This window comes from Penicillium taxi (assembly GCF_028828555.1).
Source record: "Penicillium taxi strain IBT 34144 chromosome Unknown utg000002l_segment0_segment0, whole genome shotgun sequence".
Taxonomy (NCBI): Eukaryota; Fungi; Ascomycota; class Eurotiomycetes; order Eurotiales; family Aspergillaceae; genus Penicillium; species Penicillium taxi.
Genome location: NW_026643204.1, coordinates 1,650,159 through 1,676,400, shown reverse-complemented (window position 1 = coordinate 1,676,400; position 26,242 = coordinate 1,650,159). Strand labels below are relative to the sequence as shown.

The 26,242-nt window shown below is 46.4% G+C and overlaps 11 protein-coding genes across 11 annotated transcripts; 5 read left to right on the top strand and 6 right to left on the bottom strand.

Moving 5' to 3' along the window:
* Positions 1–538: 538 nt before the first annotated feature.
* Positions 539–3,931, top strand: N7495_002557 (putative MFS sugar transporter; the record flags this gene model as incomplete). Its single annotated transcript, XM_057205226.1, has 9 exons — positions 539–582; positions 642–982; positions 1,043–1,280; positions 1,334–1,857; positions 1,908–2,280; positions 2,495–2,823; positions 2,876–3,362; positions 3,419–3,724; positions 3,775–3,931. The coding sequence occupies 9 exons, from the start codon at positions 539–541 to the stop codon at positions 3,929–3,931; spliced, it is 2,799 nt and encodes a 932-aa protein (XP_057065833.1).
* A 1,927-nt stretch (positions 3,932–5,858) lies between these two features.
* Positions 5,859–7,483, bottom strand: N7495_002556 (Zn(II)2Cys6 transcription factor domain-containing protein; the record flags this gene model as incomplete). The annotated part of the gene is made up of 4 exons (XM_057205225.1): positions 5,859–6,638; positions 6,696–6,830; positions 6,888–7,361; positions 7,427–7,483. The coding sequence occupies 4 exons, from the start codon at positions 7,481–7,483 to the stop codon at positions 5,859–5,861; spliced, it is 1,446 nt and encodes a 481-aa protein (XP_057065832.1).
* A 615-nt stretch (positions 7,484–8,098) lies between these two features.
* N7495_002555 (FAD/NAD(P)-binding domain-containing protein) lies at positions 8,099–8,446 on the bottom strand (the record flags this gene model as incomplete). Its single annotated transcript, XM_057205224.1, has 2 exons — positions 8,099–8,218; positions 8,309–8,446. 2 exons carry the CDS (start codon positions 8,444–8,446, stop codon positions 8,099–8,101), a joined length of 258 nt encoding a protein of 85 aa, XP_057065831.1.
* Positions 8,447–8,456: 10 nt separating this feature from the next.
* N7495_002554 (flavin-containing monooxygenase) lies at positions 8,457–10,124 on the bottom strand (the record flags this gene model as incomplete). Its single annotated transcript, XM_057205223.1, has 7 exons — positions 8,457–8,723; positions 8,782–8,916; positions 8,987–9,033; positions 9,093–9,309; positions 9,372–9,436; positions 9,502–9,909; positions 9,965–10,124. The coding sequence occupies 7 exons, from the start codon at positions 10,122–10,124 to the stop codon at positions 8,457–8,459; spliced, it is 1,299 nt and encodes a 432-aa protein (XP_057065830.1).
* A 909-nt stretch (positions 10,125–11,033) lies between these two features.
* On the top strand, positions 11,034–12,978 carry N7495_002553 (uncharacterized protein; the record flags this gene model as incomplete). The annotated part of the gene is made up of 3 exons (XM_057205222.1): positions 11,034–11,528; positions 11,591–12,258; positions 12,318–12,978. 3 exons carry the CDS (start codon positions 11,034–11,036, stop codon positions 12,976–12,978), a joined length of 1,824 nt encoding a protein of 607 aa, XP_057065829.1.
* Positions 12,979–14,228: 1,250 nt separating this feature from the next.
* Positions 14,229–14,816, top strand: N7495_002552 (uncharacterized protein; the record flags this gene model as incomplete). Its single annotated transcript, XM_057205221.1, has 1 exon — positions 14,229–14,816. One exon carries the CDS (start codon positions 14,229–14,231, stop codon positions 14,814–14,816), a length of 588 nt encoding a protein of 195 aa, XP_057065828.1.
* A 657-nt stretch (positions 14,817–15,473) lies between these two features.
* Positions 15,474–17,930, bottom strand: N7495_002551 (DUF3405 domain-containing protein; the record flags this gene model as incomplete). Its single annotated transcript, XM_057205220.1, has 1 exon — positions 15,474–17,930. The coding sequence occupies one exon, from the start codon at positions 17,928–17,930 to the stop codon at positions 15,474–15,476; it is 2,457 nt and encodes an 818-aa protein (XP_057065827.1).
* Positions 17,931–18,690: 760 nt separating this feature from the next.
* Positions 18,691–19,449, bottom strand: arfA (putative ADP-ribosylation factor; the record flags this gene model as incomplete). The annotated part of the gene is made up of 4 exons (XM_057205219.1): positions 18,691–18,783; positions 18,842–18,907; positions 18,985–19,229; positions 19,302–19,449. The coding sequence occupies 4 exons, from the start codon at positions 19,447–19,449 to the stop codon at positions 18,691–18,693; spliced, it is 552 nt and encodes a 183-aa protein (XP_057065826.1).
* Positions 19,450–21,971: 2,522 nt separating this feature from the next.
* N7495_002549 (60S ribosomal protein uL1) lies at positions 21,972–22,809 on the top strand (the record flags this gene model as incomplete). Its single annotated transcript, XM_057205218.1, has 3 exons — positions 21,972–21,990; positions 22,052–22,229; positions 22,353–22,809. 3 exons carry the CDS (start codon positions 21,972–21,974, stop codon positions 22,807–22,809), a joined length of 654 nt encoding a protein of 217 aa, XP_057065825.1.
* Positions 22,810–23,057: 248 nt separating this feature from the next.
* On the bottom strand, positions 23,058–24,281 carry N7495_002548 (uncharacterized protein; the record flags this gene model as incomplete). The annotated part of the gene is made up of 1 exon (XM_057205217.1): positions 23,058–24,281. One exon carries the CDS (start codon positions 24,279–24,281, stop codon positions 23,058–23,060), a length of 1,224 nt encoding a protein of 407 aa, XP_057065824.1.
* Positions 24,282–24,510: 229 nt separating this feature from the next.
* Positions 24,511–25,888, top strand: N7495_002547 (putative proline-rich, actin-associated protein Vrp1; the record flags this gene model as incomplete). Its single annotated transcript, XM_057205216.1, has 2 exons — positions 24,511–24,630; positions 24,704–25,888. The coding sequence occupies 2 exons, from the start codon at positions 24,511–24,513 to the stop codon at positions 25,886–25,888; spliced, it is 1,305 nt and encodes a 434-aa protein (XP_057065823.1).
* Between the last annotated feature and the right edge of the window lie 354 nt (positions 25,889–26,242).

Genomic DNA, 26,242 nt, shown 5'->3' with positions numbered 1-26,242 from the left:
TATCTTATCATCTTCCTCCTAGACGGCTCTAGTCATCCCGAGGTCTATATTGAGATTAATGGTGGGGATACTTTATCAAATACTCTCGAGTCCGACAGCTTAAGCAGACTAGGGCTCCAGTCTTATCTGCAAATATGGAGAATATGGAGGAATTCATAGAATTTGGATCTTCAATTGGTGGAGATGACTTTCTCCAAAGCCTCTTTTTTTGTCGCTTCTTATTCGTGGAAACCCGAGCTATAACGTCTTATATCGCCCCAGGTGAGAGTTACCCCAGGTTTTGACCTGCACTTGCTTCTTTCCCCGCTATTCAGGAGCCCTAGTCTGGGAATCAAAATGCAGGTCTTAGTTCAAGTTGGGGTTGTGGTGAATCGTAATTGGCGTTGAATCTCTGCTCAGACCATCGGAAAGAATCTGATCTTTCCAGGTAGGTTTTATATCGGAAACCTTCATATTTATAAAGCCCTTCTCATTCAGGTCTACCCTTATTGCCAGGTGCTTCCGAATTTCAACATTTTTACTCTGCTCAATTACCATAATGGCAGGCCGCTTCACTATGGGCCGCAAGCGAGCCTACAACTGGTGAGTCGGCTATCTATGATCTAATTTTCGAATTAGAGCCTTCTAACAAATTATTGCAGGCTTATTTCGTGCGTAGCCGCGTCCTGTATGGTGTTATATGGCTATGATGCATCAGTTTACAACTCCGTCCAGGGTTCCGACAACTGGATGGCCTGGTTCAACGAACCTAATGCCACGATGATCGGTTCCATCAACACGGCTTACACTGTTGGTGCCATTTTCGGAGGCTTCTTCCTCGGAGGGCCTATGGCAGACTATCTCGGCCGCAAGGTCGGAATGGGAATAGGTTGCGTTTTCGTCATTATTGCAACTTTTTTGCAGGCTTTCGCTCCACGACACAAAATTGCCTATTTTATTGCTGGGCGATGTATCATCGGTATTGGCCAGGGCATTGCATTGAGTAAGTTGGAGTTTGCAGTTTGGAGCTTTGCCTTCAGCGGACATTGACTTGATAATACAGCGGCTGGTCCAATCTATATTGGTGAATTGGCACCTCCAGAAATCAGAGGCAAGATTATGACCTTTTGGCAGATGTTCTACTCTGTTGGAGCATTCGTCTGTTTCTGGGTTAACTATGCCTGCACCAAGAATGTTGCCAAACTAGGTGAATGGGACTGGAGACTGGTTGTTATATTTCAACTCTTGGTTCCTGTTATAATCATCGCTGCTCTTCCCACAATCCCTGGCAGTCCTCGTTGGTAGGATATCTTCCAGCTGTCGATTCATGCAGAGGTTAGCTAATAGCTCTCAGGTTCATCCAGCATGGAAATAATATCGAGAAGGCACGTAGTGCTCTTCAGAAAGTGCGAGAAACCGAAGAGGAAGTGGAACAAGAACTCACGGCAATTCGTGAAGCCATCGAATATGAGAGGGAAGCCATCTCTAGTAACTATAGCGCGCTTTGGAAAGACAAGTCTCTTCGTAAGCGTATGGGTCTTGCACTGGTTCTTAACGCCGGCCAGCAAATCACTGGACAGGGCTCACTCAACAGTTACTCGACAAAGATCTACCAAAAGGTATTCACCAGCTCTAGCCAAATTGCGCTAATCAATGCTCTCAATGCCACTTTTGGAATCATTTTCACTCTTAATGCCATCTGGATCATCGATCGGTTTGGCAGAAAGTTCCTCTTAATTGTAGGGGCCATTGGTATGGGCATATGTATGATCATTGTCGCAGCCGTCGAAACAGAGACACCAACGCTCGCCAGCGGAGCCAAATCTGAGGCTGTGGGCATATCGATTGTGTTCCTCCTGTTTTTGTTCATTCTCTTCTGTTAGTATCATCCTCTTCTCTACTGAAATGAATACTAACAGCTCCCTCAGACAAACCTTCGTGGGGTGCTACTGTCTGGATCTGGACCTCCGAGGTGTTCTCCATGAATGTTCGTGCACAAGCCGTGGGAATGGCTTCACAGACACAGAACGTTGCCAACACTATCTTCCAACAATTCTTCCCCATATTTCTTGAACATGATGGATTCTATGCATTTTACCTTTTCGCGGGAATCAATTTTCTTCTAGCTGTCTTCGTTTGGCTTTGGATCCCAGAGACTAAGAAGGTCCCTCTTGAAGAGATTGACACCCTATTTGGTGGTGCAAATCATGTTGTCCAGGGTGAAGAGGTCCTTGCAACCCAGAAAGCTATACAAGAAATTGAGAAGCCAGGTACAGTCACCATTGAACGAGTCGATGTGAGGTAGCTTGCATTTGTACTTTTCAGCCGAAGGGCATTCATTACTGTTCACCTCATGAACATCAGTTGATTATTTAATTTATATTTTTAATTTGCAAATCACTGCCCAAAACGGAGGATATTTTCGAAATCATGAATAATCAAGCGGCGAATGACGCGATTCTTCGTGCTATAGTCGTCAAGTCTGACAACTAGTCCGCTTAACCAACTATTTAAGGAACTGTCATTGTACAACATTCATTCTCCCCACTTCAACATTCAAGAAATCGACCCTTAAGAAATCAACCATGTCTACCACCGAAACTGTTACTGGGCATAGCCAACCAGATATTCAATATCACCCGGACTATGAAAAGTACCAAGCACGTACTCGTCGTCGCAAGGAGACGGAAACACTGCAAACCACTTTACCAGCTGGGTTTCCGCAAAAGTTGGTTTCCCCACTCGTTTGGGAGGGGAAAGAAGTCGAGAAACGGAGCGACTGGGTCTACAAGTTGAGCGATGTTCAATTAGATGAAATCGACGCTGCCTTAAATAGCTTCAAAGGTGTGAAAGAGGATATCAATATATCTTTTAGATCATGCTCTAATCACAACAGCACTCAATAAGCCGCTTGGATCTATTAACCAGCTGACCTTTCCGCTTCCTTCCTTGCATCCCATCCTCAGGCAATTATCAAAAGAGATCCACAGTGGCCAAGGCTTTTTTGTGCTTCGAGGGCTACGTATCGACAGTTACTCTCTTGAAGATAATGTCATCATCTACTCCGGCGTCTCCTCTCATATTGGAAATATACGAGGACGACAACAGAATACACGATTGCAAAATGGAACATCGCCCGTACTGTCTCATATCAAAGATATCACCAGTAGTGTTGAAAACGAGAAGATCGGGGCGCCTTCCAATACGGCTGATAAACAGGTTTTCCATACCGATGCCGGAGATATTGTATCACTCCTTTGCTTGAGCCCTGCAGCAGAACACGGCGAGAGTTATCTTTCTAGTAGTTGGAGCGTGTACAACATCCTTGCACGAGAAAGGCCCGACCTTATTCACACTCTCTCGCAGGACTGGCCTGTTGATGGGTATGATATCAATGCTCACTGATCAAGTTATTCTTCACCAAGCTGATTCCAGATAGGTTCAACACCCCTCAGAAGCCGTTTACCCTCCGGCCTCTCTTGTATCATCAACCAGCTACAGCAACCACTCCTGAGCGGGTGTTGATTCAGTATGCCCGAAGGTACTTTACAGGATTTCTCGCTCAGCCTCGGTCACCTGATATTCCCCCTATCACCGAAGCCCAAGCTGAAGCTCTGGATGCGTTGCATTTCTTGGCAGAACAACACAGTGCTTCTTTGGACTTCCAAAAAGGTGATGTGCAATATGTCAACAATCTAAGTATCTTTCACGCTCGAAATGGGTTCAGAAATGAGCCTGGTAAAGAGTTTGTCTCCTCCTTAAATGAAATGATAAGGCCCTTGCTAATTTTAGTAGACGACATCTTCTCAGGCTCTGGTTGCGTGATCCTGAAAATGCTTGGGATACTCCTGCGCCACTTCAGCACCGTTGGGATACAGTTTATAAGGATATCACGGTGGATGAACAGGCATTTCCGTTGGAGCCAAGCCTTCGAAAGAATGTTGGGTCTTGATCCACCAGATTAGGTACCTAGGTACTGTTTTTGAGGGCCATGCAGATAGCTTTGGACTAGAATAAGCACTATCGTAATATCATTTACCATTGTCAACCAAAAAGAGCTACAATTAACTAATAGGCAGGAGAATACGGACTGTCCCTCACGTGTGGTGAGCGAGGTCTTATCTAGTCTTTGCCTGAATTGTCTCAGACTCATCCTTGCTGGAAAATGTCTCATATGAAGCGGAAGTTAACAGCAAAATTCGATGAACTAGAATTGAATTCCACATGTCCAGAATGACGCAGATTTCGACGAGTGTGATGAGCCGAATGAGCTGATGAGTATACAGAGCAGGGAAACTCAGGAATGATAAACAAAAATTCTTGGTGGCGGTGGAACGAACGGCTGGGCTGAACAGATTAACCTTTAGTATATGGATGAGTGGAGAGGGTTTTGCATCCTCCTACATATTCTAAGTAAGAAAATGGTATTATTTGTTCAACCTCCCTGTGAATTCACACTCCTCGTGTTCTTTACACTGAGCACACCGGCTTTCCTTAGCTACCAGGTTATACAATGTTAAGAACCTGGCCTGCTAACCAACGACTGATCAAAGATAGGCTTCTTGAAAATGTTGAATATGAATTCTCAGGTGGAATGAAAAGAGCAATTTTCGAGTTTCCACTTAAAAGCTGGATCACTGGATCGGAGGCTATTGAGATACTTGTAGAAAGTTGAATCGGTAATTCGTCGGAAGATATCCACTTCTATATATAGACTAGCGTATCCATCTACCACGTAATTTGGGCCGACAATCTGCCTTCTGGTTCGCTGAGTAGCATGGTTAGACCCGAGACCCGTGGATAGTTTATTTGGGTCTTCTCCTCCATTTTCTCCTTAAACCTTACAATGTTTTGATTTCAATCGTCCTTCAATATTCAACTCTGCCACTTCCCATCATGTCTAAATCTCGGTTTCGTGCCAAAAACCCCAAATCCATCATTTCAGAAGGACCTTGGAAGAACGAAAACCCATTTGGTCCACCTCAACTCCATTCTTTTTCAAATGGGGGCATTAATCGCATCCGCCACACTTTATCGAAATTGTCTCCTTCTGCACTTGCTGAAAGGGATCTTTTGCGTAAAAAGAACCGATATATGATGCCATTGACACAAAGAAATATGGAAAACTTCGTAACAGAGCAGAGAGTCAAGGAGGCATATCGACCTAATCAATGCACGTCTGATATTCAGGTGACTGAATGGCTCAAGCAAGTTTCTTGATAAAGACCTTGGAAGTTGTTTAAATTCATACCCTTATTGTGGTAAGGTCGACTTTTTCGACTTTTGCACTTTGAACCCCGCATGTCGGCGGTACCCGCGCTTTTTGATCAAGCACATGATGCCATTGTCACCCTTGATCTACACACAAACGTCATGGTACATGGCATCCATGGATTCACCCAAATCATACCGAGTCGGGTCAATGCCGTGCTTGTTGTACTGCAAGAACGCACAAAAACAAACACTCGGCCTCAAGATTTTCACTGTACGGTATCATCGAGAATAGCCCAGTTGAGAGTTCAACATCGCTACGATCGCTACGGAAATTCATCGCTGGGATTGCAAATAGCAGCACTTGCTCCTCTCCTTTTATTTCGGTGGATACAATATTCTATATTATGATAGTGCTTATTCTAATCTAGAGCTATCTGCATGGCCCTCAAAGACAGTACCTAGGTACCTAATCTGATGGATCAAGACCTAACATTCTTTCGACGGCTTGGCTTCCCTTTTGAATACAAAACGTATATTTTTTGTGGCATTTTCATGTCCCTTCTCTCAATCCCTATGCGGTTCAACCCCCTAGGTAACTGTTTATTTACATATTTAGATACATATGTACTGTTTCAAATTGCAATATCGTACCTATGTAGTTCTCATTACCTTGGAGCTAACAGCCTCGAATCCAGGTGGACTGATGCACCAACCATGTTTCCAAAAGCCTTCAATAGCATCATACAGAAAGCTCCAGGTACTACAAAGACTGAGGGGTCGACATTGGTAGAAGCCAGGGATCCTCCTTGCCCGCGATGACACTGAAGTACTGCTCTTAACCAAATGGCAAGCTTTTTCCATTGACCTTCTCCATAGTAAGTCTGATATTCAGATAAAACGCATTCAATACGGCTCATCTGGTGTGGGTCTTCTGCAAAAGCCAAAGCAATCGCAAGACATGGTATTACATGCGCTGCACCGAGGGGGCGATAGTGGAATGCCAGTTCCGCCTCAGCAAGGGTTTTCTCGCATAAGAAAGCTGAATCTCCGGCAAGGGTGGCGTTGGTAGGATCAAATGCGCGGAGAATATTATTGAGAACGACTGCCAGAGCAATGACCACATCATAGGCAGCTCGATAGCCGGATAGTTGAACAACTTCAAACGACGAAAACCCGGCTTTGTCGATGGGGCCACACTGATCTAAATACTTACTGATCCTGTATTCATCGTCCCGAAGTTTTTCATAGGCGGATGTGATATCAGCAATATGAGGATATGGGTTGCGTAGGTACTCTTCGAATTTTAGAATCGACATTATGCTTATTGTAGGTCGTGGTATGTTGTCGCTCTGTCGAATAGGAAAGCTTTGTTTAATGAGAGCCGACACGTCACCCCAGAATTTGGGGGTCATTTGCAGTCGAGGTTTAGGCCATCTTTCCAGAACCTATCATACGCGATTAGTGAGGGAACCATGCAGAATAACACAACTTGGACCACTTACCACAAGCACGCTCGCGGTGATGATCAAACGTTTTTCAAATTCACCAGTGCATTTTTTCAAGTCTACAATGCGGAGGAGATGCGCAATGGCTTCACCATGGCATGAATATTGCTTTTCAGACTTGGAAATCCAGTCCTAACCCCGAAATCAGCGAAAAAAAATACTAAAAATACCCAAGTGGGGCTATTATACCTGACAAATTGAGATGAGATAAACTGCACAAAGTGTGTTGGGAGATCGAGCCTGAACTGGATCGTCCAAGCTTTCTCGCAGCACCCTCAAGGACTTTCCATGCAATACTAACACATCACGCGGTACCTCTCTTCCGCAGAAGTATGGATAGGAAGAGACTAAAGCCTTCGCAGCAGCATCCAGCACAGCGCTATGTCCAAATCTCCTGGGAAGATCCTTGAGAAATTCCCCATAGTAGGAGATATCAAAGCGGATATCGCTTACTCCGGAAATGTTGATGAAACGAGCTAGAAGCGGATTGGTTGGATTCTGCGACATAGGTAGATTTACGACTTGCTTTGATCCATCTGCCCGGGTGCTGCTAGACTTGGTCTGCCTCCACTCAGTATTTTTGAATTTAAAACGGCGCTGGCCGCTCCCAGCGCAAGGTAACTGGAGCCGTGTGCATCGCGAGCAGGGCTGTAATTCGTCACACTATGTTATGCATAATTTAGAAACGCACTAGGCTTGTCTAGAAACTCTCAACCCTCGGAACCTACCTTTTTTTTTACTTTTCGGCAAGCGTCGCAAGCTTTACTATATGGAACACCTGGCATGATGTAATCTGATAGACACTGGGATCGGCGAAAGAAGAACGATAATGATGTTTGGAATATAATGGTAGCAGCACATACACATTAATGCTTACACCCCAATCACATATTTGGATTATAGTTACGATATGTGTGAGGATTAATAGGATAAGTCATCCCAGGTCATGTTGGCCCTCAGTTCAGCTAGCAGCTTGGCGCCAACTAGGCGGTATCTTTTGGCCCCCAATTCTATTCATTCAATCAGCGGAGATTGAGTGGACGAACTTGTATAAAGACCCACCTAGCGCAATACTGGCGCACAGTTTTGCCGTTTTAGTCTTATGGCCAGATGGACACCACTTATGCAGAATTCAAGTAACTAGTTATGATTCTCATCATTCATAAGTAATAGGAGCTCATAGGTCTAATGGTGTGCAATAGATCACAATTCATCTCGCTATAGCCTATTTGAAGTCTACTGGCTTTATTGTGGTTATAGTTACTTGGTACAAGAAACGTAGGGTTAGCGCTCTCACTTTAAGTTCAATTCTACTGAGTTAAATACGCATTTTTATACTAGAATTTGGCATTATTCTGTAACTACTAGCTTTTCATAGAAAACAGAGTTATGTTGTAGTGTCAATTTTTACCTTGATATTCCCAGTCCTCAGACGTTTCCCAGATTGTCGATAACCAAAGATGAAATGAGTTCCAAGGATACACAAACCAATTTTTGTTTGTCTCTCCATCAATGAAATACTGTGTATGCCGATGAAGTCAGTAATTTACATTCCGAATTTATTTGGCCAAAGCCTATGAGAAACTTGGGGTAATGAGGCTAAAACTTACACTACCACAACTTTCACTATTCACTGTCCTATCAATAGCCTGGTGAAGTTTCTTGTCGAATCTTTCCTCGCTGCTTTCTTTCACCTCAACAGATGAGCACTGATATAGGATAATGGGTGTGATTATCTTGATAACCATCTTTACCTGACTATTCCCTCGTAATCAGTATCCTGGAGCTGAAAGCTATATATAGCTTTGATAGAAAAACATACCTTTCGATGATATCAACAGCTGACGTATACAGCCGACCAGAATTAGGCCCGAGAATATAAAAGAAATTTGGAAACTCGTGCATCGCAATCGATTTGAAAGTGACCTTGTGACCATGCTCTTTCCAATGCTGCTCCCGTGCTTTGCCATTTCGACCTCTCAGCTCGACATTGTAATGCGTGAGGGAAAAGCCATTGGCTAAAAGCTTTGATACTGTCAGTGCTTCGCTTTGATCCCATCTGGCAGTATCCATGGATACTTACAATTGCGTCAACATATATTTTCTCTCCACAATTTGTTAATATGGCATCCGTAGTAATTTCCGCAATTGAATTGTTGGTTAGCCGAATCTTATTCGACTTGAGGATGTTAAGGTATCCACGATCGAAGACTCTTCTCTGGCATGCAGTCAGCATGAGTTGCCTTAGGCAGTTGGGTCATTGAAGGCTGCTGAATTTGATGACTTACTTTGCAACCAAATTTATAAGTTGGAATCAACAAGTTCCAATAATGTTCTGTGAAAATTGATCAATTTTGTCCTTGAAAGGAATCAGTTTGATGTTGCTTTTTCTACCTGGTGCTGTTTCTTGAACATATTGCCGGCTCTGTTTCTCGATAGAAGCACGCGTCACCCTCCCAAGCTGATTGTTTTGGAATACCAACCACGTCAGTTCCATGTAAAGGAAAAGACTGAGGCGAATTAGATAGAGCAGTATGGGAATTTGTCGGAATATATCTCTCCACTCAGGAGAAATGCTATAATTGGATCCGTGGACAATATGATGGGGAGTCTAGAAAGTGTTTCAATATTTGCCTAGGCCAAATCGTCCAAGACTTTTTAGCATATACTGACCTTCATAAACTGTGTGACAGATTTTACCTGTTCGAAAATAGCCGGAACCAACTGAATAGCGGATGCTGGGGATCTCTACAATTAGCATTTATAATGTAAATTAAGGAAATAAAACAAAGACTGGCTTTACCTCCATTACCGATGACTGCCACTTTCTTATTTGTAAGATCGACATCGTGATTCCATCTGGCCGTGTGTATGATTTCTCCTTGGAAACGCTCAACACCGGGCATTTTAAATTCTTGTGGATTAACAAGGCCGCCAACTGCAGAAATCAAAATCTGGCATTCTTGGGTGAAAAATTCTCCGGTCGTGATGTCTTGGAAAGCGGCAAGCCATGTCTTTGTCTTTTCTCGCCAAATGGCCCTAACCCATTCCTGTCCTCCTGTGAAATGATTGTTCACACTATACCGCTCGATCACAGAAGTTAAGTACTCAAGAATTTCTGCTTGGGGTGGGAAAACTTGGGTAAAATCAGGATTTGGGGCGAAGGAGAAGCTGTAACAAAGCCCTGGAATATCCACAGCACATCCTGGATCTAATACATCAAGATATTAGCCTTTTCCATCTAAAATTTTGGTTGTTGAACACACATGTATTCGCCAACCAGGTTCCTCCTAGTCCCTTCTGACGATCGTAGATGCAGAAATCGTTCAAATTGAGCATGTTCTTGAGCTGGCAAGCCATTGCTATGCCGGATACACCACCCCCCACAATAATAACCTGGCATGGGAGTTTAGAAGCAGGTTTCATTGTGGCATAAATTCATGTGTGTTGATTCATCAACCGTATGACGGTTCAATAGATCGGTCTGAAAGGAAAACAACATCATACGCGTAGTAAATCTTAGTACTTATGTCTTTTCAACTTCATCAACACATTCCACTCTTGGTTTTGCGTTCAAGGTTCAGAAAAGCCACCATTGAACTCCCAGCTGAGCTCCATCGAAAAACCGTCATGAACTGCCCAATCCTAGCCTTGCAAGATCTATTTGTTTGAAGAGTTGCCTGTAAGACCCGACCCCTCGTACATACATGCCCAATCTTCTACACCGCAATAACTTGTCCGACTTTCTATTTCTAACAGGCTGTAGGTAATCAGCCACATGCGGCAAGCAGGATCTAAACAGTTCGCATTGTGACCAATGAAAATGACTCGCCAAGATTTGCCCATTCTATTTCTCGTTAGTCTTTCACGATCTTTTACAAAGGTAGTATAATTTAGCCGTTGAGATGCGCAATTAAGCTACAAATCAAACGATTCACTCCGAAGTTTTTACCTAGCGTCCACGTCAGTGTACCTTTATCTAACTGCACTTCAGCCAGCCCTGAACTGTCAAAAGTAACACTCTTTACATATTGCCCTCCGTATGGGGCCGAATTAAATAAAAGTCATGTACTAACTGGAGCCAGCATATATGTCAAATTTTAAATATCGGGTGGATCCGCACTAAACAATCCTTTCTATCAATCTTGCGTTTCGGAGACGCCGATATTGCGGGAATAAACTCTTGAGAATTGGAGCGAATTTATTTCCTTCTCAAAGTGTTGAGGTACATGGTTTGCAGCCTTGGAGTTTATCTGACCTAGGGAGGGGTATTTAACCAACCCTTAGAACCGTGGAAAGGATCGAGAGTCAAGAATTTGTAGACTACGCATCAAAATGGTGACCAAAGACATAGCAGTTCTACTGCTCTATATTGCTTACCAAGCACAAATTCCATCATTTTGGATCAATGTCGCTGGCGTTGGACTGATATCTCTCTTTTTGGTTCTTTCCTTCATGTTGGCACAGGTACTTTTTGCCAGTCGTCAATTGACTTCGTTATCGGATGAGAGTCAAGAGGTTCTGGGAAAACCTCTCTTATTTCCTGTGAATTTTAATCACAGGCGGTTCACCCCCACAAAGGATCGGTTCAGAAACCGATATCTTGCGGTAGGAGTTCCTGTTGGGCTTCGATGCCGCATTGGGAACTTATTAGCCATCGATGATAGCTCTCTGGATGTCTCTCTTCCTCCGGGAGATTTTGAGATGAAATGGAATCGAATTCTCTCCCACTTGAGCTGCTGGTTCAGTGTCGACTCGACACGGTTTCTTCACCGAGGCGACCATGGACTATCTCTACGGGAGAAGTTGGATCAGTACCTGCTCTCTCAGGTATGAAACTCTCTATTTGATATTATGCGTTTCTTTCGGGCTTTTTATGATAACTTTCATAGAATGAGGATCCTTCACAATGGCCGTACGCATACCTACTGGGCATTCCCCAGTTTCTTGGATGGTCCAGAAGTGTAGTGTCATGGTGGTATCTCTACGATAAAAACCGGGAACTTGACGCGGTGATTCTGGAAATCAACAACTCCTACTATGAAAAGCGGAACATTTTATTGCGAGTGAGCAGAGTTTCAGAAAAACCTCATAGTCTGCCTGATGAGACAAGCGAAGAGTATTTGGACGAACTAAAGTTGGTGCGCTCTTTGCCATCAGCACCTCGCTCTACTTTCTATCAAGCACAATGGCACAAGTACATTTTCGCATCTCCTTTTGAAAAGGTAGACGGTGTGGTTTCAAACAGGATGATGGACCCTCTGCAGCCGAGCTCCTGGAAGCCCAACACCTCATTTTCAAACATGACAACAATGGAGGAATCAGGCGAAGTGAGAATGGCAACTCGCCTCACTTGTGATGGACCACCGGTTGATCCGACGAAAATGAATACTTTTGAGGCGGCAAGGCTCCTCTTCTTCTGGACAATCCCAGGGATGATCACTACCCTGGTGATCATATTCAAAGCCCTGAAAATTCGCTTAATGGGAACGATGAAGATGCACACGAAGCCTCCGGTTCGAAATGGTAGCGTTGGCCGTCCAATCACTAAAATGGAATTGTAAAGTGCATTCCCATCTAGCTCTATGCTGCTTTTTGCTAATAACCCCATGCTTCTAGGGATCTCGAACCTTTCTTTCGCAGTTATTTAGCCAGTCACGTTGAAACTTACCCCGACCCTATCGAACTCACATATCTGCCTTGCAGGTCATTCACCAATGAAACGATATGCATGAGATCACCTTCATACGAAAATGCGGCGCATGTGTGTCGTCTTACAGTTGAACCTACTGATCCAGGGTTCTACTCGAGAATGATCATGTATATCGATGTTATGACAGCGTTGGCACAAGAAACACAGCCAACCGGGTATGTCGCTGACCCAACAAGCCAACGACTGCTTGTATCCGACGTCAACCTGCTTATTTCAATACTTGAACATGCGCTCTCTGAAAAGGCTCGATTATCACGACACACACTGCCGTCTTGGAGCAAAAGAAAATTCTATTATGTCCTATCGCTATTACGTGGAAGTTGTGGTCTAACATTCATGGATGACTTCGCATTGTCCTGTTCTCAGCCATTGTCCCTTAGAATATATTCAGTCTCTGCTGTGCGACTATCAGTTGCAGGTACTTTTTGTTTTGGATCTCTACTGCTTCTTGGGATTTACGAGTTCCTTGCATCTTATATAGTCCGATGGCTGATTTTGGATGTTATCTCAAGTTGGAGATCCAGGGATTTTTTTTCCCGCCCGCGAGTTGAGCCTCGACTGGATTGAATTGTTGAATTGTTTGGATTTTTTCTGTCTTGGCACTGTTTGTAATGAAGATACAGATCTAAGAGAGATCTTGGAGGATGAAGTCGATCTAGTGGATGACTATGCGCCAGACTTTCGCGAGGCGCAGGAGCAGGGTAACGGCTTAGCGATCGGATATGATTTAGAACAGATACTTACTAACGATGGAAATCCCCTGACTTTCACAGATCGTGAAAGTGGTCATTAGCTAGAATTTACTTATTGCTCCTACTTACTCGGTTCTTTCAATGAACAAAATACCCCTAGTGATCAGTTATCAGTTATATTAGACGTTTATGGCAGCATTTTATCGACATAAAGAAGCGATTGGTCCAAAATACGTATCAGGTTAATATTCAAGCGTATTTTTTTTAGCAGGATTCACAGTTTTTGTTTGAGGTATCGAAGCAGTCTCGTGCCCATAAAGGCGGATGGTATATGATTGGCTACCGCCTATACCCACTTAGGCGCTATCATTGTGTAATATACTTTGTACATAAATCGGTAGCTCCGGGCGTACGAACAAAGATTTCTTCCACAGTTCGTCTTAAGCTCATTTCACGGTTTCAAGGCTCTCTAAGCAAGATACCTAGGTACTCTCGCACACATATTACTACCTCAATTCAATATCCCCAACAATTCGTCGGGAACCAAAGAACCCAAGAACCCAAGAAACCAAGTCAAGATGGGGAAAATAATCTGATATCGGACTAAGCCGTTAGATCATGCACGAAGCCAAAATAGGAAGTGTTCGGGCATATCACGAACACCGACCGGCCGGGCATTCCTACTCGTGGCAATAAATCCATAACCAGGGCTCACTTGGATATATCAAATGAAGGGAGTTCCACGGGACTTCCCCATCGTTTACCTAATCTCTAATTCAAGTAACCAATTAAGACTTATATAGCATCTACCCCAGACTTTGGGACGAGCTCTCATTTCGGAAAGCGGCACCTTGGGGACGCCACAACGCCTCGGCCGAACGCATTCGGCTCTAGCTTCTTTTTTTGGCAGTCTTTTTTTTCTGTCGTGCTGTTATTTAAAGCCATAGTCCAAGGATGCATTCACAGAATTAACCCTAACCATCCTCGAATTGGGAGCCCTTAGGAAAAGGCGTCCACGCTAAAAGACCTCGGGATCTACCTACATCCATTCCAATCCAACCTGGGGATGTATACACATAGCTAGCCCAGTCTCATCTCAAGTCTACTCTCCCCCCAAAGGGCATCATGCCAACATCTCCACTCATCCTCGACCCAATAGCCGAATGGCGCGCCTGGCAAGTCCTTCGAATCTATTTCACAGTCCTTCTAAACCGCCAAGTCCGGCGCCGCTGGCAACTCGAGCAAAAATGCATGCAAGACACACCAGCCTCTCAACGCTTCCGTCCAGTAATCTTTATGGAGCAGGTTCCCTCGCTCCAAAAACCGCGAACGAGGCAACAAGACAGAGATCACAGACATAGCCCGTACAATCGGGACGCGCTGGAGAAACTCAAGACGAGAGTCCGGCTGATTCGTGCCCGTGTTGAGAAGGGGAAGGAGCTTGCTGGCGAGATTGAGCGGCGTATGCTGGATCCTTACGTGCAGTTCCCTTCGCACTTTTGTCATAGTTGTGTTGTTGACGGGGATGTGGCTGACATACTGCTTTCGAAGTGTGGGCATCGGATTTGTGTTACTTGTCTTTCGTTTGTTGATGATGTTGATGGGGTATATGAGTGTAATATTTGCTTCGTGCCTGTGAAGCTCTTGGAGAGATATCCACTGCCGGATTCGTGTGAACAGTTTTCGAAAGTGTCGAGGCTTTGTCAGGCTTGAATTCAAGGTTGTTTAAAGTGGTCGTTTCTCTTCTTCTTTTCTTCTTTTCTGGTCTAGAACTGGTAACTAGAGGGGTTTTGGAGCTTTGTGTTTTCTGTTTTCTGTTAGAAGTCCAGAGCATCGCTGTACATAGATCTGATTCCGAACTTACAAATTGATAAATAGGAATATCAACGGATTCGTGATTTGTATAGACTGAACAACCTTGATAGAGAAACCTTGGTAGGGGAGATATGAATTATAAACGAAAAGTGAGTTGGATCTCACAGTCTAGAGACCTAAAAGACTGGACCCAAAAAGAAAAAGAAAAGAAGAAAAACATCGGCGCGTCAAAAAATGCATCATGAAGCCATGGCCCGATTTTTCCAGACCATCCCAACACAAGAAAACGCCTTTTGATATGACAGTCAGACGCAAAACAAGAATCAAAAATCAAAAACAAGTTGAGGACGTTACATCGCTGGGGGGGGGATTAAGAGACATTATACAGGAATAAGTAATGCAACCATGCCCGTTAATCACCAGCTATCCAAAAATGCAGAACAGTAAGATGTCATAGATGGGAAACGGACTTGCAAAAAAAAAAAAAAAAAAAAAAAGGGAAGAGAATGGAAAGTATCTGTCGTAAGGCCGTTGAGTAGAGTCAGGAAGATAAAATCACCGATCTTCTGCATGTTCCCCATCATCAATAACCATCCTTATATCCTTGACTGGATGAAGGAGCATAGGAGGCAGACACATACGGCCCTCGCCGGCCAATTCTTCCTGTTCGCCCCCGTCATTATCCACACGAAGCCCGAGCCAGCGGCGCCAGATGTTAGGAGAAAAGCCAGCAGAGTAAAACCAGGTCGTTCCTTTAAAATTGTGCTCACGGTCTCCGAATACGGAGGTGCGAGCTCCACCGGAAGCCCCGTTACGGCCGGCATTGAAGACAGACTCGAAATATTTGGTCGGCCAACGGCGGTCAACGTAGACGGCGTGCGGCGCATAGACGGCCTTGAAGCCGTGGTGAAGCGCGGTGGTTGCCGGCCACATCTCGGAAAACATGCTGTGATGGCGTAGGGCCGTCTCGCGGTGCATGGTAGTGAGGAGCTTGCGTGAGAGCCGCGAAGCTGTGATGATCGCAGTTCGTCGTGGCGGCATGTCTTTATCCTTGTTGTATCCAGTGACGTCGTCGCGGAGCAGCCAGGTGGTGCCCTCTGGGTCGTATAGAGGGTTAAAAACGACCAAGTCCGCGTCCTCGCCTACACCCCACGTGTACTGGTCTTTATCCATAGTCGTTGGAGGGATACCTTCGCCTTCAACCTCGAAAATATCCGGCTCGGCAGGACGATCAGGACCCCATATAAACTTGTCACCCTGTTGGTGGATCCCGTTAGTCCGCTCGCCGCTCTCTGGTGCCCCTTTGGGCTTCACACCACTGAACAAATTGTTCGGACTGTTGGTCCCAATCTCAGTCTGCACCCGAACCATTTGCCTGAAGTCGTCCCAAGTCCCGTGCACCGACGGAACATAGAAGCGAGCGTTGCGCTCCCAGAGACCTTTTCGGGGCTGCTTTTTGGCCCAGTCGCCCACCTTATCGAATAGATGGTACCAGTGACCAGTATAGCGCGCATCCATTTCCCAATTCCAAAAGAAATCGTACTCCGGGTGCTGATAGGCGAAGTACTGAAGAGGCATATAGGTACTACGGTAAACACCGTGAATGGGCAATCCTCGGGCGAAAGTCTCCTCCAGCCCAGGGTACATCAAACACATCTGCGCCTCCGACCAGAGAGTTCCCATTCCACGGAACTCCGCTGGCAGGGCATCGTTTAGAACACTCTCATAAGTCTCGTCATCTGACCAGATTTGAAGGTCATTGTTCTTGACATGGATAAGGAAATGAACTGTGTATTCACCGCCAGATGCCACGGAAAGCTCTGTAATCACCGAGCGCAGGTACATGATATCTTCGGGCGTGTAGTTAAAATCGTGCCATGTGCGAATGACCAGCGCAGTCCTAGGAAGGCGATCAACCCCAAGCTGAGGCTTCGGCTGCAGCTGATTGTCCTCGACCTGGGGAATTTCAACCTTGGGAGAACCCACCTGCATTGTAACGAACCGGTTCAGGCGCGGCTGGGAATCGTTACTGAAGCGATGACGATTTGCAGAGATACAGCGCTCTTGAACGCCCGCCCATTCGACCTGGCGGTAATCTACGGGAGGAAGATGTTCCCAAACACTCTCCGCACCATCCCGATGACCTTCCATACCGGCGCCAATACCACCCTTCTTGACGCCGTATCCCAATCCATACGGACCAAGGCGACCAAAGCGGTCAAAACACATATCGTTGCGAATCCCAAGCATTTCATTCGAGCCCGTCACGGGGTCCGGGAACCCTTTTGGTACTCCATGGTAGGATTGGACTGGCGGGACGCGCTGCGTGTTTCCTTCGTCGAGGAAGCATTCGCGCTTCTCGCCATACTTTTGTATATAATCCGGGGAGTTGTAGTCTGGGTAAGGGTTGAAGACGGAGCTAGTCAGAGAGGGCTTCGGGTCACGCGAGACCAGATGATTGGCATCTTTGTCCACATCCTTGGCCGCACCCTTGGCCGCATTGTCCTCTGTCGGTAACCCAAGTACTAATTCTGCTCCGTCTCCGGGGTATTCGGGTACATTTTGGTCGCGCGACACGAGGCTTTTCAAGCCACCATGGTAACGTGTAAGGAAAGGGAAACTCTCCCACTGCGGTGGTTTAGAAACGACCTTGGGTAGCTCGGCAGTGACCTGTGAGACGGAGGAGGAGATAGTGAATCGGAAGAGGGTCAAGATGAAAATCACCAGCGAGACAAAGAGAGCGAAACAGAGCCATCGCATGATCCGCTGAGGCACTCGGTACCCATAACCCACACCTGTTGTTCCCCCGCGACTGCGACGGAGATTCCCGCCCATGAGAGGCGGGTAAGATGTGGAGGAGTATTCAGGGCCACTATCCGAGTCATCGTCACTGCGCTTGTGGGGATTTTGAGGTCGATGAGGCTGTTTTTCTAGATCGTTTTCTTGTATACGGGCTGCATAGGGCGATGGTTTGCTATATGCCGCGGAGGATCTCCTCACCTGTACTGTCATGGTGGCAACAAGTCAACATTGACAGAGAAGGGTTGAATGTGGTCAAGTCAACAACCCATTTAATTCCAGAGAATTAATAAGGCTGCTCAATATGAGAGAGATGAGAAAGGGGAAGAGATGCAGAAGGGAACGATGATCGGTTTGATTTGGTGTCACAGATCGTCGCAGATCGTCGACCAGGCAATTAAGACGCAGTTTGCGACCTAAAACACGAACAGTTTCATTAGAAGAGCCAATGAGGACTCAGCGGATATCAAATAGAGCTAGTGTCAGGGAAAAAGAGCGGATACAAGAAGGTATAAAAAGATAAAAGAGGAGAAGCGAGGAGCGGGCCCAAGTCCAGAACTCGGAAATTACCATGTCAGACGGGATTGCTTGGTTTTCTAATTTTGGCTGATAATCCCTGTCTTCTTATACTAGTTTAGTACATGCTTTTTACTGCAATCGTTTTTTTGCTTTACAATGTATACAAATTCCAAAACACAGAAGAGGAGAAAAAAAAGGAGAACCAGCAATTTTGACGTGGCGCCAGAATAAGAACAGATGAGGCTAATAGCATAGCGAAGAGAAATAGAAACCGTGGAGTGAACATAACAGTAAATCCTCCTTTTCGGAGGGACTCCATGAAGAACTCCCCATCCATCGCAGATTCGCAGATTTCCCGTGGTATTTCTCTTGCCCTGCTACATACACGCACACACGCACGCACTCAAGAACACAACCACCTCCCCAAATCGCATATTATAGTCTGTTAGTCCGCTTAGTCGCGGCCAGACTTCCGGAGGGCATCGGCGAGCCACTCAAGACCCTCGTACAGACCATCACCAGTGGTAGCGCAGGTAGATTGGATGAACTATTGGAGAAGTCAAATCAGTAATTGCAACGGGCATATATCGAAACAATGCACATACCCAAGCACGACGAGTGAGGCTCTGGAGGCCAAGCTGCTGGGTGATCTCAGCGGGGCTCATGGCGTTCTAGAGAAAAAAAAAAAATAAAGATCAGTATGGGGAAATTCAAAACCGAGATCGTCATCATCCTGAGAAATTCCTACCGGCAAATCTTGCTTGTTGGCGAAAACCAGGAGAAGGGCATCTCGGAGCTCGTCCTCGTTCAACATGCGCTGCAACTCGTCACGTGCCTCGACAACACGGTCGCGATCGTTGCTGTCAACCACGAAAATGATACCCTGGGTGTTCTGGAAGTAGTGGCGCCACAGAGGACGGATCTTGTCCTGACCACCGACATCCCACACGGTGAACTGAATGTTCTTGTAGTCGACAGTCTCAACGTTAAAGCCTGCAATTACGCAGAGTCAGCCCTTGATCTCTTATTTCTGAAGTCGGAATATATGGGCGAAATCAAACTGACCGATGGTGGGGATGGTGGTGACAATTTCACCGAGCTTGAGCTTGTACAGGATGGTGGTCTTTCCGGCGGCGTCAAGACCAACCATCAAAATACGCATCTCCTTCTTGCCCCATAGCCGATCAAAAATCTTGGAGAATGCGATACCCATGTTTTCGGTTATCTCAAAGACCTGAAAGTGGGTTGATGTTAGAGTTGAAGGGAGGGGGGAATTAAGGAGGAGAAAGGCGGAGGGGAAGATGGAAAACGTGTTGTGGACGGATTAGGACCGGGTCAGGGGCGAGATGTAGTGATTGCGGAAGGGATGATCGACAACAACTCACTTTACGTTAAATAATTAGAACTTGGTTGTAAAGTTGAAGGAGGATCCAAGTAGGGAGTGAGAGGAAGGGGAAAGTTGAAAGTTGGTGTCTGTGTTTGTGATTACAGAAAATACGGTAGGGCGACGGGTGGGCAAAGGCTGTGCACTCGTACTGGTCGCTTTTCAGGTAGACAAATATATTATATAGGCGTAAGAGAACACCTATTTCAGCCCGATCTCAATTCTATATATGAATCTATTATGGTAAAATCTAGGCAACGGAGATATTCAACTTGCAACAGAAAGAGGACACGTTGACTCGTATTTGAAATACCGGAGGCGAACACTGAAGGCGAAACTCCTGTATTGTTCTGATAGGGTCGACTTATCGCCTTAATTACATTACCATACTATACGGTGTATAGTTCTTGTAGTGTTTATAGGTATTCTTTACTATGATATTCTTTACTATCATAGCATGTTATATGTCCAGTTGTCTATCTAGGTAAGTATGATGACTGCCACCAATACTACATACTTGCCGACTACATTGTTATCTTATGCATTGACCAATTCATTACCTATATCACGACACTTCTATCACGAGGTATCCATCTTTACATCCTTTTCTATAAGTATGGACCATTTGTACTCGTAACTCATCGACACAGGAAGAGCCTGAGTATAGGAATTATAAATGTACTTCCTCAAATGTGATTACAAATGTGACTACTCCAACGTTGGATGGCTTCGGCACTTCCAATACGGCCAAAACCATTGACAATTGCCGGTTTTTAATTTGTCTCAATTTTGACTATGATAAAAACAAAGAACTGATTCGGAGGAGATCTCGCTAAAAGCATTGACACTGATGCTAAAGCTCTAGCACACTACCCTATCTTCATGACTCCATACACCCCAGTCTCATACCTACCTAGATACCTTCCGAGGTCCCGAGGTAGATACAACTACAACATCCAACATTTGATAGTTAGAGCACCGGCCAACTGGGGCATATCTACCTTCTTTAGTAGGTTTTTACTGCACAGAGCAGTTATTAAGACCTTGCAATCCATGTCCCTGTCATCCATGAATGGATGGAATGAGCGGTGAGAATGTTACCGTTGAATAGACTACCCTGGCAAGCCCTTACTGGTAACTGTTCCTAGGTACATGTGACCTCATTTATACTATTTCCTGCACTTGAGCAAGCGGTGAGCTCTAAGCCCTAGAGGTTCCCAGCCCAGAACATCAAATAAAAGTCCAGATCAAAGTCCAGATCCGTGTCAGTATACTCCAAAGTTTGATGTTTTGTTAGCCCTTGTGATAGAAGAGTGATTGTTGATTTACAGGTCCCTACCTAGATAGACATATGGAGAACAACTGCTCGGCTTCTACATCTACCTCTCTCCGCCGATATCAGGATCGTGAACCAAGATCCTCGTCTCTCGATCTAATACCCCACAGTTCATTACCCCATTTATGGCTCCACACTCCGGACCAAGAGCTTCCTGCCCCAGAGTAGCTAGATGAGATAGCAAAGCGTCTCAAGAAGCTCGCACTCTATGCTCTGCAAACAAACCCAAAGTGGTTTTCATCACCATAAGAGGTTAAATCCATGTTCCCGGATCAACAATAGCAATCGAGAATCCAGAGTCCAACGAGGAAGACCTTTATCTCCGTGGCAAAATCCGAACTAGGGTGAAAATACACTGGCACGGCTAGTCGCTCCACTGTCTATTAAACCAAGAGTGGGTGGAACTTGTCACGGTCCTGGGCTCATGGCTGTTTCTAGAGGACAATACGGGTACCGCGGAGGCCCGTGGAGGCCCGCGAAACCCAGAGATATCTTCTTCAAAGACACAGGCTCCACATACCTCCAGAAGTCCCAGATACAAATGATCTCAGTAGTACCCGTCTCGTCTATTTGTTGGTGAGCATATTTTTTTCGTCTCAAGCCCGGCAGAAGGGGCATGGGCGCCGGCTACTGAAAGCGATGATTCTCGCAGCTTTAACACACACAGAAGCTGGAGTATGTGGAGCATCACGAGTCAGCATTACTGCAGAGACTGTTATTGAGAATGTCAGTGTAGAGCGATTTATACAAAATGATGGGCTTCGAGATCACAAAAGTAAATTACAGTTAAATACTATATAGATGTTAGCATTGAAGTTGATCTTACTACTGAGTGAATATCACGTGATAGTTACTGAGTCATCCACCTCGTTCTCTAGGGCATCGCTAGTCCCATTTAGGACTAGTACACCACCGAACCCACAAGCGGAGAATTTGCAGACCTTTATTTCTTTTCTCCCAGCCATTCCACGCAGAGCCACACCATAAGAAATTCTTTTGGAAGACTGTCGCCATCATGTCGAAGATTACAGTCGGTATGTTTTAATCTGAAGCCTTCTCTGAGGCCTTTGAATGCAGAAACTAATGCCCTCACAGCCGGAGTGCGCGAGAATGTGCAGCAATTGCTTGAGTACTCGCTCAACGAGAAGAAGCGTAACTTCCTCGAGACCGTCGAGCTCCAAATTGGCCTGAAGAACTACGACCCCCAGCGTGACAAGCGTTTCTCTGGTACCATCAAGCTGCCCAGCATCCCCCGTCCCAACATGGCTATCTGGTTCGTCTTCGCCCATCCCGAGTTTTTTTTTTTTCACCTCCATGCCGACCTCACACCGACTCCTGTCGAGAATATGGAAACTCTGAATCGCAGAATACGTTACTGACTATGTTCGAATTATAGCATCATTGGTGACCAGCACGATCTCGACCGTGCCAAGCACCACGGTCTCGATGCCATGTCCACCGATGACTTGAAGAAGCTGAACAAGAACAAGAAGCTCATCAAGAAGCTTGCTCGCAAGTACGATGCATTCCTTGCCTCCGAGGCTCTCATCAAGCAGATTCCCCGTCTGTTGGGTCCCGGTCTTTCCAAGGCCGGAAAGTTCCCTACTCCCGTTTCCCACGCCGAGGACATGCAGGCCAAGGTCAACGACGTCAAGTCCACCATCAAGTTCCAGCTTAAGAAGGTTCTTTGCCTTGGTGTTGCCGTTGGCAACGTCGGTATGGAGCAGGAGGAGCTCATTGGTAACATCATGCTTGCCATCAACTACCTCATCTCCCTGCTCAAGAAGGGCTGGCAGAACGTTGGAAGTCTTGTCATCAAGGCTTCCATGTCTCCCCCCAAGCGCCTGTACTAGATGTTGCGTCACTTAATTGTGCCGTATTCTAGCAGGTTCAAGGTTCAGCGAGTGATAGGTGTCATTAGTTTAGTGACCCATAAAAAAATGAAGCTCACGACTTGATCTTGAATAAGTTCTATTCTAAAGCAACAGAAAGAGAATCTCTGAATTCTGTAATGATCAGTACTATACATAGTTTCCAGACGCTCAAATCAGTAGTACAATTCTTAATTTAAGTAAGCCTACAATAGTAAAAATTTCATGGCTTATTGCATGCCCTCCATCAACTCGGTCTTATCCAATATCATGCCCCGCATACCGATGAATTCGCGGAGAGCTTCCCACTCTTCGCCGACTTCCTCGCCGCGCAGGTAAGGGTCCTTGAAACCCCAGGTAACAGCAACTCTATCCATAGCGGCACGCTCTTCCTCCCGCAGCCAACGATGGCGCAAAGGAACACCAGGTAACCAAACCACTCGCTCCATCTGGTCGTTAGCCGAGGTGATAGATATAATGCCGAGAGATGCTGCACCACCAACGTAAGCCAATGACGCGGCAAAAACAAGTCCAGTAGCAGTGCTAGCATCCATCGTATTCTGGAAATTTGAAGCCATTGAGGCAAGAGCATAGCAGGCGAGAGGAGCAGCAGCCAGACCAGCCAATGGAACACCAGCCTTCTTCAAAACCTTCGCACGGTGGAACGCAGGTGCGCAAAACGTATTGTCGATAATGGCCAGCACCAGCGAAAGGTTCTTCTGCGCGATGGCAATGTCCAAGGCTTCGTTGGCCAGTTCAGCGGGGATAGCACTTTTAACACTCTTCGGATCGGCCTTGTGGAATTTGATCGGTGAGCTGTTCTCTTCTGGCACTGGTTTGTTGGCGTACAAGTTGAAGATCTCGGGGAAGTGCTCAGCCCGTTGCAGGAGAACAAGAGTCTTGGTATAAATCTCTAGCGCTTCTGGGGAAATGAAGACTTTTTCATCTTTCAGAAGTCCTGTAGCAATCTCAGAGATTGAGTCTGCTAGTCGGGGATCGAGCGATTTCCCTCGCCCTTCTTCCATGTTCAGAAGCGGGGAGATTGCGTTGCCTTCATTTGAAGAACTCTCGTTTTGGTCACGCTCATTCTGACCACGCTCCTGCGAAACTAGGGACTCGGCAATCTTATGGCATCTCTGCAGCATTGCTAAAATGACTTCATTGGAGGGCACTACCTCCGCATTGTGCACCGTTAACACCTCCTGTTGAATACCTCGGATAACCGACTGCGCCTCGATAGTCTCGCTATTTGATGCATAGTTGCGTGACGATAGAACGGGGAGGATTAATTGCGGGCGCAAATTTATTTTTGGCAATGCGAGTGCGAGCCTATGCACACTTTCAGAGGTGGTCGGGAATCGAGAGAAGGGTAGGCGGCGCGAGGTCGAGAATTGACAGAATTGGCAGACGGAAATCGGTCTCCCTCTTTGAATCCGCAGAGCCGTTAGTTTCATAGTGAATGGCGTTGTAGGAAATCAGGTGGCGGCGGTTGTTCTAGGCGGCTCTTTTTTTTGCTTGGAGAAGGCTCAAGGCGGAGACATTACGTCCCCCGTAATAGCACTGACGTCTTCTACTTCGCAACATCTCCTGCTAAAGGGAGCATACCCACTCTACTACAATATTATCTGATAGACTCATGCACCCTTATACTTGACGAACTTGGGTCTCTAACGCGCTTTCGAAATGCCTCCTCCCCCTCCACCCCCTCCTCCTCCGCCTGGAGGGCTCGGTGGTGGCCCTCCCCCACCTCCTCCCCCTGCTAGTCTACCTGGGAAGCCTTCCAAAGGACAAGCGAAAGATCGGGTAGGTTCCTCTCGCGTTCCCATGATGACTCTCACCACGTCGCTTCAGAAGAAGACAGCTAACTCTTTGTTAGGGCGCACTACTATCCGATATTCGAGGTGGCACCCGGTTGAAGAAGGCAGTCACCAATGACCGATCAGCGCCTGTAATCGTATCATCTGGAGGTAGCTCAGCTGCACCGGCAGTGGGAAGTGCTCCGCCAGTCCCAGGCATGAGACCGCCTCCCACTGCAGCACCGCCAATTCCGGGTGGGCTTGCACCACCGGTCCCATCAGGCAATAGATTGAGAAGCAACAGCGAAGGAGTATCCGCTTCAGATGAGTCTGCTAGTGCAACTGCTCCGCAATTAGGTGGTCTTTTTGCAGGTGGAATGCCCAAACTTCGGAGTCGTGGTGGTGGTGTCGACACTGGTGCCATCCGAGACTCTCCATATATGTCCGACTCGGAAGTGCGCCGAGCACCTTCTGCACCAGCTCCAAAGCCCCCTTCAGCTCCTAGATTACCAGGTGGACGGCCACCGCCTCCTCCACCATCATCAGATTCGACAGCTATGAACCCTTTGATTGCTAGCCTAAAGAAAGCTCCCCCACGACCTGCCTCAAGGTCATCATCCGCTTTTACTCCACCGACCGGCAAGGCTCCAGACGTACCGCCCCCAAGGGCACCTCCACCACCCCCTGCATCGCGAAAGCCATCTGGAGCGCCTCCACCACCTCGATCAGCTAGTCCAGCACTCCCTCCGCCTCCGCCTCCATCTGCTCCTGGACGACCAACACCTCCACCCCCTCCGTCTGTTGCTCCGCCATCGATTGCAGCTCAAGCAGCTCGCTCGGCATTCGGTCAACATAATACCAGCTCTCCACTAGCACCACCTCCACCACCCCCTGCTGGAGCTCCCGCAGCTCCTCCACCACCTCCGCCAACATCACTTCCACCTCCAATGGCACCTCCACCCCCAATGGCACCTCCAAGTGAACCTCCAACTCGCACATATTCCATGCCCGTTCGTCCCGTCTCACACGAACCCCACGCTGCACTCAACCCCAGTGCATACACACTTTCCAATGGCGGCTCATCTCCCGTGCCAGGATCAAGGAGCCAGTTAACCAATGGTCAGGCTCGGGTCGACGACACTCGATTCAAGTTCCAGGGCGATGGTCTACTCCCAAAGCCACGTCCATTTGTCGGTGGACAGCGCAGGTATCGTGCAGGAAGGGGCAGCAGTGTACCGTTAGATTTGAGTGCGTTGAGTGCGTGATTCGAGTGCATGGGACATTGCGGGCGATAAATATCGTGCACAGATAGTGAATTGCTATACTTTTACACACTCTGTTTCGTACTGTGGTAGTTTAAGAGAGACGAAACTTGTTGGATGTTCTTTATGGAAATAGCTGGAGAGACATTGAAAGTAGCGTTCAATGTTCGGTCTTAACGCATCTCCCGAGGTCATATGTATAAGGAGGACGTATGACCCGTAGTTATCTCCAGGACTACCAAGCAACTGGATAATATGGGGCCGGGGTAATTCATAGCACTGGAACTAAATTTGATAGACTTTTTCCAGTCTTTTTGCAAATCCATATTTAGCATAACCCAATTTCCCATCTTCCTT